Source organism: Alosa alosa, chromosome 1 (genome assembly GCF_017589495.1).
Source record: "Alosa alosa isolate M-15738 ecotype Scorff River chromosome 1, AALO_Geno_1.1, whole genome shotgun sequence".
Lineage (NCBI taxonomy): Eukaryota > Metazoa > Chordata > Actinopteri > Clupeiformes > Clupeidae > Alosa > Alosa alosa.
The window spans coordinates 18177322-18187487 of NC_063189.1; the positions used below are offsets into that span (position 1 = coordinate 18177322).

General features: G+C 45.2%; 1 protein-coding gene across 1 annotated transcript in view; it reads left to right on the forward strand.

The window, feature by feature from the left end:
- The window catches only part of tbc1d9 (TBC1 domain family, member 9 (with GRAM domain)), a 39147-nt gene that overhangs the window by 20105 nt on the left and 8876 nt on the right, over positions 1-10166 (forward strand). The window contains exons 9-13 of the mRNA XM_048247302.1: positions 381-531; positions 8320-8534; positions 9024-9141; positions 9628-9913; positions 10147-10166. The exon at positions 10147-10166 is cut by the window's right edge and continues 110 nt beyond it. Coding sequence (XP_048103259.1) covers positions 381-531; positions 8320-8534; positions 9024-9141; positions 9628-9913; positions 10147-10166 — 790 coding nt within the window. The remainder of the gene's footprint in view (positions 1-380; positions 532-8319; positions 8535-9023; positions 9142-9627; positions 9914-10146) is intronic.

The window sequence follows — 10166 nt, forward strand, 5'->3', positions numbered from 1 at the left end:
TTTGGACGACCAGCGCTAATTGGCCCAAGCACAACCCCATGAATGCAGTAACGCAGTCCAGAGGTGGAGAGATGAAGGCTGTAGGGCAAGAGGGCTAGAAAGAGGATGAGGAGGAAGAGGAAGGCATTGCTCTTTATGAGGCTACAGTTACAGAGAGAAGAGATGTGGTCCAATTCACAGGAAGCTCAACATTTATTTCTTAACAAGTATGTAATTGTATCTCTCCAAAGCTCAGACCTGTAAATAGGTTGTGTATTTCTTCAAAGCTCAGGCCTGTAAATAGGTTGTGCATCTCTCCAAAGCTCAGGCCTGTAAATAGGTTGTGTAAAAGGCTGCCGTGGGTTTGACCTGTGTCCCTTGATGCCTGTGCTTTGTTGCAGGCTAAGGAGTTCCTGAAGGAGCAGGCATGGAAGAACCACTTTCAGGAGTATGGCCAGGGCGTGTGCATGTACCGCACGGAGAAGACCAAGGACCTGGTGCTCAAAGGCATCCCCGAGAACATGAGAGGAGAACTGTGGCTGCTCTTCTCAGGTGAGCGACTCGTCCACTTTAATCACACTCACAAGCTCTAATGGACACGGGTCACAGGTCACTTCAACTCCATCTCCATGTTTCCCATCTAAACACTGTCCTGTGCACTAAGATTCCTGTGTACCACATGGTCCTAAACATGCAGACACAGATGAAGATTCATGTGTACCACATGGTCCTAAACATGCAGACACAGATGAAGATTCATGTGTACCACATGGTCCTAAACATGCAGACACAGATGAAGAAAGCGACTCTCACATGTATGAGTAGCCTCATACTCAACAACGTGTACACTCGCACTTAGATACTCATATAGAGTAGCCACCCAAATGCATACAAATCCTCAATGTATGCAAATATAAGCACCTAATAATACTTGACCTACATGTGTTTTTGCACTCGCATGTGTGTTTCTGGGCTCACATACTGTGCATACAGATCCACTCACAGAAAGACTGCACTTTCTTACGCTCACTAACATACAAACAGTCTGACCTACATTTCTAAGCCTGAGTTGAGGTCTGCACCTGAGGTTGGGGTAACCTCAGAGTGTGTGCTGCAGGTGCAACTACCATTGTTGTTCTACACTAAGTCACGTTCATCATTCATGTCTGTATGTACACACACTCATTTGGTTCCCCAAGGGAAAGTGTTGATACCATTATTAAGTACAAGGGCTGCTGAGGTGATAGCCGAATGACCTTCAATTATGTGTTGAGTTTTAGATTAACTGTTGGTTGGTCAACATGAACCTTGTGGTGAGTGTGTAGTGTGCGACAGCGGACAGTTGGACACTACCAGAGTTGAGAAATGATGTGGTTATCAGGAGCCAGTGAGACTGTGTGACGAGTGTGTGGTGGGTATTTTCCATATCGCATTGAATCAGAATTATTATGAGTAGTACAGAGAGTGGTTTATGATTCACAGGGACGCTACACTCAAACACCTCAAAACACATCTCTTCACTGAGGCCTTTGACCTCTAATTCCTCTTGAGCGACCTTGAGTTTCTAGAAAGGCGCTATATAAAACCAATTCATTATTATTATTATTACACTGGCAGTTTGTGTGCATCTGAAGGTTGCCACGCAAATAGAAACCTTATTAAATATGCATCAACCTAGGATAAAAGCAGATACTCAGTAGCACAGAGAAGAGGTTACAGCCTGCTAATACATTTATTTAGCAGGGAATGATCGGTAGTTCCGAACATGTACCACTGACGTACTGTTAAACCAGTTTACTCACAAAAGTGTACATCCATTAGTCTTAGGAGATGTCAGCTGTGATCAAGAGGAAGTATCTCACTTGTGTTCAATCCCAGAGGAAACTCAGGCGTTTAGAGTCAAGGCAGACTCCAGTACCCCAATCCCAATCATTTTGACTCGCCTAATATAATACTCATTTTTAGATAAAATGGTCCAACTCTTTTCAACCTAAATGCATGCATGACTTTACTGTGTGGATACTAAGAAACTTAAGGATGAACAGATTGATTCATTTTGCTGTGTGACAAACAATTGGCCTGGCTCTGTGTGATAAGAAATGCATAATACTCTGCAGTACTTAGTACACACAGTCACTAACACTCACACTCTCACACTCTCACTCTCTTTCTCTCACACACACACACACACACACTTCACCCATAAACACATACACAGACATCAACACAGACTTAAGCATATGGTAGTTTAGAGGCAAATAGAAAGCAGAACATCTAGAACTGAAACAATAACTGCACACCCAAGTCTCACAACCTAGTTACAAGTCATGTGGACAACATGGAAACCACACACTTTCTCCCTTCACACTCAACACGCCCACGTATTCCTACACATACCCACACACACAGCAGCATTTTTAGATGCTGCTCATGCCACTGGCCTCATAACCTACTTTCTGTTTTCAAAAGTAGCACAGTTACTTCACTGTGCTGTCATTTTCAAGTCTTCTATCCTGATATTCTTAATGCAGTCTTTATCCTCCTCCGACACGCGGTCAGATCGGTGCGTCCTGTAAGTGATCTTAGAGTTACGGCCCAGGGTCATGAGGAAGAGAAGGACACCTTTTGGTTGGTTGAGATGGTAAGACAAATGAAGGAGTAAATGAGATGTTCTTTTTGTCTTGATGCAGATAGGACAGTTGACAGGAAACGAGTTGAGAGGTTGAGTTAGGGTGACAGGAAACGAGTGGGAGACCACTGGTCGGAATTGAACCGTGGGCACTTGGAGCTGCATGTGGTCGGAATGCTGCCGCTGGCTACCCCTAGATGAGCTTTCCTTAAGAGGGACACCATTTTCTGTCTTATTCCTCCTCGGAGGAGGGTTTAGCGACAAGCGTCTGCACAGTCAGTCAGTTGCGCTGCAGAATGTGTGACCGCAAAGGTGATCTGTTGTTTGTTCCTTCACATCATTCGTTCATCATAGGAGGATGTGAGATGGTCATCCGCTACACTGGTGGATGGTGCCCAGGAGCATGACCTCCACTTCCTTCTTTGCACTCATAGTCACAGTTGCACCCATGTGCGTAAATCCTCCTTCCTGTTTTGCTCAGATGTGTTCCTTGAGTAAGCACTCACACACTCTTTTAGACTGTATTGGGTAGAGGTGCTCTCTTAGACAGTATTGCAGTGGTCCCCAAACTTTTTCTTCCGAGGGCCAGCTCACTATGCCTGGCTCCAAGAGAGGGCCAGAGACTCGGAGTAGTTCTATATCAGTAGCCATGAATAGCTTAGTGCTGTGAACAACTGCAGTCTACCTTAGTTGAATATTCTATTACATGTAATCATAGGCTATTGCAATTTAATACCATTGTTAGCTGTGTTTATATTGTCATCATGCCATATCAGTGTAAAATTAAATAATACTAATAAAAAAACGTTTGCATTCCCAAAAGTCCCAAAAGTATATTTTATTAAAAAAATGTGTGAACTCTGAATTCTGTGTCTTTGCATACACAGCTCAAGTTGTGAATATCCTACAAATAATTTAAAGTTCTCAAACTATGAGAATTTTATTAAGTGCTGAAGTGGTCTGAAATGACCACCATTCTAACTTTCAGTCACCTGATGAGAACTTTGTGAACTCTTTGTATGAACATTTGAAGAGTGAATAAAAAATATATTTAAATAATTATCCCAGAAAGTCCCAGAAATATGACTTGAATAGAAGTTAGTTAGTTATTAACAATTAATTGATACATTTTTAAAATACTGAGCACTAATGCAGTCAGCATAGGCCTCTTACATTGTTTGCAGGTAGGCCTACATTTCATTCCGTTTTCGATGGCAAACGCAAAACAGCGCCAAAACAACCACCGGTGACAAAAATAGTATTACATGTGTACTGTTAAGACTAGCCATAGAGAATGAAGGGGAAATTACGGAGGTTTTAGTTTGACGATGTTGTACTTCCGTCTTGGGCAGGATGATATATACTGGGACATTGGGGACATGTTTTGGGGGCCACCCAAAATGAGGTGGCGGGCAGGTATCCGACAGTATTTGGGGAGGTGCTCAGACTATATTTAGGGACCTTTGCAGTATTGGGTAGAGGTGCTCTATAAGACTATATTGGGTAGAGGTGCTCTTTTAGACAGTATTTGGTAGAGGTGCTCTATAAGACTATATTGGGTAGAGGTGCTCTTTTAGACAGTATTTGGTAGAGGTGCTCTATAAGACTATATTGGGTAGAGGTGCTCTCTAAGACTGTATTGGGTAGAGGTGCTCTTTTAGACGGTATTGGGTAGGGCTGTTCTTTTAGACAGTATTGGGTAGAGGTGCTCTTTTAGACAGTATTGGGTAGAGGTGCTCTTTTAGACGGTATTGGGTAGGGCTGTTCTTTTAGACGGTATTGGGTAGGGCTGTTCTTTTAGACAGTATTGGGTAGAGGTGCTCTTTTAGACAGTATTGGGTAGGGCTGTTCTTTTAGACAGTATTGGGTAGAGGTGCTCTTTTAGACAGTATTGGGTAGAGGTGCTCTTTTCTCCTTCCCTTTGCTTTTAGTTTGAGTTTATTTTTTATTGAAGCAAGCAGAGGACCGACATATACTGTATGCTCTCAGATATGCACATTTACCTGCATTCAACCTTTACATCAACACATCACCTTAACAAACCCCCACCTTCCTTTTGTCATTCTCACACACACAGATGCATGTGCGCATACATACACATTTGAGCTGGAGCAGCATATTCCTAATTCATGCACTGTTCATGCCTATAACATGCACATACTCCACCAATGCTCTTCAATCTGCTCCTCAACACCTCATCCTTTAACAAAACCTCATCCTTTGAACAAAACGAAAACTGACTTTATGAAAGTTGCTTACAAAGTGCAACATATTCCTAATTCATGACGCACACACACACTCATACACTCATACTCACACACACACAGACACATCGCGACCTTACGCTTTACCGCGCACACACACACTCATACACACATACGCACACTGCGGATGCTTTGCACCTTTGTGTGCAGCTGTGGCACTTGGTAACAGTCACCAAGCCACAGCCACGTGAAGTGAGTGCTTGTTATCTCAGGAGTCTCTCTCTCTCTCTCTCTCTCTCTCTCTCTCTCTCTCTCTCTCTCTCAATTCAATTCAGTAAGCTTTATTTGCATGACCATTCAACGAGAAATAGAGTTGCCAAAGCAAATACAGTACAGAAATGTAGAAAAAAGCAGAACATAAAATAACATTATAACAAGAATTATATAACAGTGCATTATAGACAACAGACTCTCTCTCTCTCTCTCTCTCTCTCTCTCTCTCTCTCTCTCTCTCTCTCTCTCAGACAGACAGACTCCCTCTCTCTCTCTCTCTCTCTTGGGCTCTCTCTCTCTCTGCTCTCTCCTCTCCCTCTCTCTCTGGCTCTGGCTCAATGTTTGCAGAAGCCTCCCTGGCTCTGGCTCCAGTTCTAAGCTGAGCTCTGCGGAGCTCAGGCAGGGCAGTAGTCGGTCGGGTAATGGAAATGTGCATATGCGTGATGGCTCTTCGGAGCTGGCATACGGGGACCCAGGGGCAGCCTGCAGCGAAGAACTAGCAGAGAGTGTGTTTGTGCATACAGTACAGTAGCACTGTTCAGAGGTGGGTGTCGTAGTAATTATCACCACGACGCTGATATTCTGTCAGGCTGACAGGCTATTTTTGGCCCGTGTTTATTTGATCGCTTTTCTCTGATCTCCTGTAATCCAAAAGCGGTCCATGCAGTAGGGAGTGATTTGATAGACCGATGAGGTACAGTAGATGAGCAGCACTGAGGACTGCTGCTCAAAGGCGGTGCTCTCTGGAGCTTCATATGAGTGCGAGCACAGATCAGTGCTGGAGCTTCATATGAGTGCAGATCAGTGCTGGAGCTTCATATGAGTGCAGATCAGTGCTGGAGCTTCATATGAGCGCGAGCACATATCAGTGCTGCACTCACGCAAGTCAGTTGGATCCCATGGCAGAGGATCTCCTAAGGGAGTAGAAAATGTAATGCATCTTGAATACTCTCTTGGACTCAGCCTTTGCAGCCCTGAAGGTTTTTTTTTTTTTTTTTTCTTCTCAATCAGCCTCCTATTCTGCCTCATGGAAAGGTCTCATCATTAGTCTTGGGCAGAACTGTGGAGGCTCAGTGGGGTGCTGTGAAGCCTGAATGTATTTCTGGATCTGGGTGGCAGTGAGTCATACAATGTGGCAGTTGCGTCATCACACTAACCCAGCTGCGTGGTTCTGTGCGTATAGACCCTTTCAACAATAAAAACAAAAACATTGCTTGAACGTTCTATTTGGTTCCCAATCTACTTCCTCTGCATTAAGATAACATATGGAATGTTAAAACGGAAGCCTTGTGGGGCCAACTATGATGCTGATAATGGAACTCTCTTGAAGGGTCTGTGCAGATCAGTGCTGGAGCTTCATATGAGTGCAGATCAGTGCTGGAGCTTCATATGAGTGCAGATCAGTGCTGGAGCTTCATATGAGTGCAGATCAGTGCTGGAGCTTCATATGAGTGCAGATCAGTGCTGGAGCTTCATATGAGTGCAGATCAGTGCTGGAGCTTCATATGAGTGCAGATCAGTGCTGGAGCTTCATATGAGTGCAGATCAGTGCTGGAGCTTCATATGAGTGCAGATCAGTGCTGGAGCTTCATATGAGTGCAGATCAGTGCTGGAGCTTCATATGAGTGCAGATCAGTGCTGGAGCTTCATATGAGTGCAGATCAGTGCTGGAGCTTCATATGAGTGCAGATCAGTGCTGGAGCTTCATATGAGTGCAGATCAGTGCTGGAGCTTCATATGAGTGCAGATCAGTGCTGGAGCTTCATATGAGTGCAGATCAGTGCTGGAGCTTCATATGAGTGCAGATCAGTGCTGGAGCTTCATATGAGTGCAGATCAGTGCTGGAGCTTCATATGAGTGCAGATCAGTGCTGGAGCTTCATATGAGTGCAGATCAGTGCTGGAGCTTCATATGAGTGCAGATCAGTGCTGGAGCTTCATATGAGTGCAGATCAGTGCTGGAGCTTCATATGAGTGCAGATCAGTGCTGGAGCTTCATATGAGTGCAGATCAGTGCTGGAGCTTCATATGAGTGCAGATCAGTGCTGGAGCTTCATATGAGTGCAGATCAGTGCTGGAGCTTCATATGAGTGCAGATCAGTGCTGGAGCTTCATATGAGTGCAGATCAGTGCTGGAGCTTCATATGAGTGCAGATCAGTGCTGGAGCTTCATATGAGTGCAGATCAGTGCTGGAGCTTCATATGAGTGCAGATCAGTGCTGGAGCTTCATATGAGTGCAGATCAGTGCTGGAGCTTCATATGAGTGCAGATCAGTGCTGGAGCTTCATATGACGAGCACAGATCAGTGCTGGAGCTTCATATGAGTGCAGATCAGTGCTGGAGCTTCATATGAGTGCAGATCAGTGCTGGAGCTTCATATTCAGATCAGTGCTGGAGCACATATCCAGTGCTGCGCTCCATAAAGTCAGTTGGATCCCATGGCAGAGGGGATCTCCTGGGGAGTAGAAAATGTAATGCATCTTGAATACTCTCTTGGACTCAGCCTTTGCAGCCCTGAAGGTTTTTTTTTTTTTTTTTTCTTCTCCAATCAGCCTCCTATTCTGCCTCATGGAAAGGTCTCATCATTAGTCTTGGGCAGAACTGTGGAGGCTCAGTGGGTGCTGTGAAGCCTGAATGTATTTCTGGATCTGGGTGGCAGTGGAGTCATACAATGTGGCAGTTCGTCATCACACTAACCAGCTAAAATTGGTTCTGTGCGTATAGACCCTTTCAACAATAAAAACAAAAACATTGCTTGAACGTTCTATTTGGTTCCCAATCTACTTCCTCTGCATTAAGATAACATATGGAATGTTAAAACGGAAGCCTTGTGGGGCCAACTATGATGCTGATAATGGAACTCTCTTGAAAGGGTCTATAGATCAGATTGAAAAGGAACAGGGAGGTTTCAACCCATTTAAACGTCTACATCCAACCAAAAGGCTGACCACTGATTCTTGAGTACAACAAGAGATTCGCCAGTCCTATTGTCTGGCCTAATGTAGCCTCCCATCTCAGGAGAGTAAACAGAATGGCCTCTCCAGCTATTCTCTGTATGTAATGTGAATGGAGGGAAGAAAAGAAAAGCCCTTTTGACATGTACAGACTCCATCACACGCTCTGTTATATAATTTGACTGGAGACCCACCGGAGGGGCCATTGGCAGGAGAAAGAGGGTTCTTCAATCTTCTTCTAATCAAATCTGTCCTAACTGCTGCGTCTGTGTCTGACCAGGGGCCATCAACGAGATGGCCACCCACCCGGGCTACTACGAGGACCTGGTGGAGAAGTCCATGGGGAAGTACAACCTGGCCACGGAGGAGATCGAGAGGGACCTGCACCGCTCACTGCCGGAGCATCCTGCCTTCCAGAACGAGATGGGCATTGCCGCGCTGCGTCGGGTTCTCACCGCGTACGCCTTCCGCAACCCCAACATTGGCTACTGCCAGGTACACACACACACACACACACACACACACACACACACATTTGTACTACATATACTCACACATATACCCAAACACCTGCACAGATTGATCCTTTTCTACACAAAGATGTAGGACTACACTATAGATGTATAGCATGTGTGCATTTTAGTGTGTTTTACACTGAACTGATGCATACTTCAAATACACTACAAACAAACAAAGGCTCACAGCTCTGAGGCACTGGGAAATGATTCAGCATGCTGTGTGAGCACTGCAGTGGAAGCCATCCGCTAAGTCATGTCATCTGAGAACTGCTACACACAGCTGTTTCTCAGAAATGTTCTGAGTGTGACCATGGGTATATGGCAGTGCACAGATACCTGCTGCATATGCATAGAATTCATTGACTCATTTGGGACATTACCTGTACAAACACACATACAAACACCATATACAGACTCACTGAGTCACTCTGGAGTGTCATCTCCGGTGCTGTGTCTGTGTTCTCAGGCCATGAACATCGTGACGTCGGTGCTGCTGCTCTATGCTAAAGAGGAAGAGGCCTTCTGGCTGCTGGTGGCTCTGTGTGAAAGGATGTTGCCTGACTACTACAACACCAGAGTCGTGGGTAAGAGAAATGTTAGAGTGGGTAAGAGAGATGTTAGAGTGGGTAGGAGAGAGATGTTAGAGATGTTAGAGATGTAAGAGTGGGTAGGATAGAGATGTTAAAGATGTAAGAGATGTAAGAGTGGGTAAGAGAGAGATGTTAGAGATCTAAGAGTGGTGTTCATTTCACACACAAAGGGGCAGCTGTTGTATAGTTTTGGTGTTGTGTCTCTCCTCACCAGTACTCAAACTACTTTTGTGAAGATTTTGATGTGTGTATGTGTGTGCATGTGTTTGTGCACATGCTCAAGTATTAATACCTCTCTCATTTGTCAAAAACACTCTTGGATTACCTCTCCTTCTTCTTGATACCAGCTGCTTTGGTAATCCAATATGTTTTAAGAGTTGAAGTGTGTGTGTGTGTGTGTGTGTGTGTGTGTGTGTGTGTGTGTGTGTGTGTGAGAGAGAGAATATATGCATGACTGACCTCCCTTCTCCCTGTGTCCAGGTGCACTGGTGGACCAGGGTGTGTTTGAGGAGCTGGCCCGGGAGTACGTGCCCCAGCTGTACGACTGCATGCAGGACCTGGGCGTGATCTCCACCATCTCGCTCTCTTGGTTCCTCACGCTCTTCCTTAGCGTCATGCCATTCGAGAGTGCTGTGGTTGTGGTGGACTGCTTCTTCTACGAGGGCATCAAGGTCATCTTCCAGCTGGCTCTCTCCGTGCTGGACGCCAACATCCACAAGCTGCTGGGCTGCAAGGACGACGGGGAGGCCATGACTGTGCTGGGCAGGTGAGGGCTCATGGGAAGGGTCCGCACAGGAGCTTGTGTGCCATTGTGGAGAGCAGGGGATTGTGGGATGGGTCCTGCTGTGATGTGGCACAGATCTACTCCATACAGCTGCTAGGGCAGAAGAGCTTGGTACTTATGATGTTCGAATGAGAGCGAGATTAATGTAATGCAATAAAGTAAGTGTTGCATGCTGATGTGTCCATATTAATGTATACTTTGTGTGTGTGTGTCAGGTATCTGGACAGTGTGACCA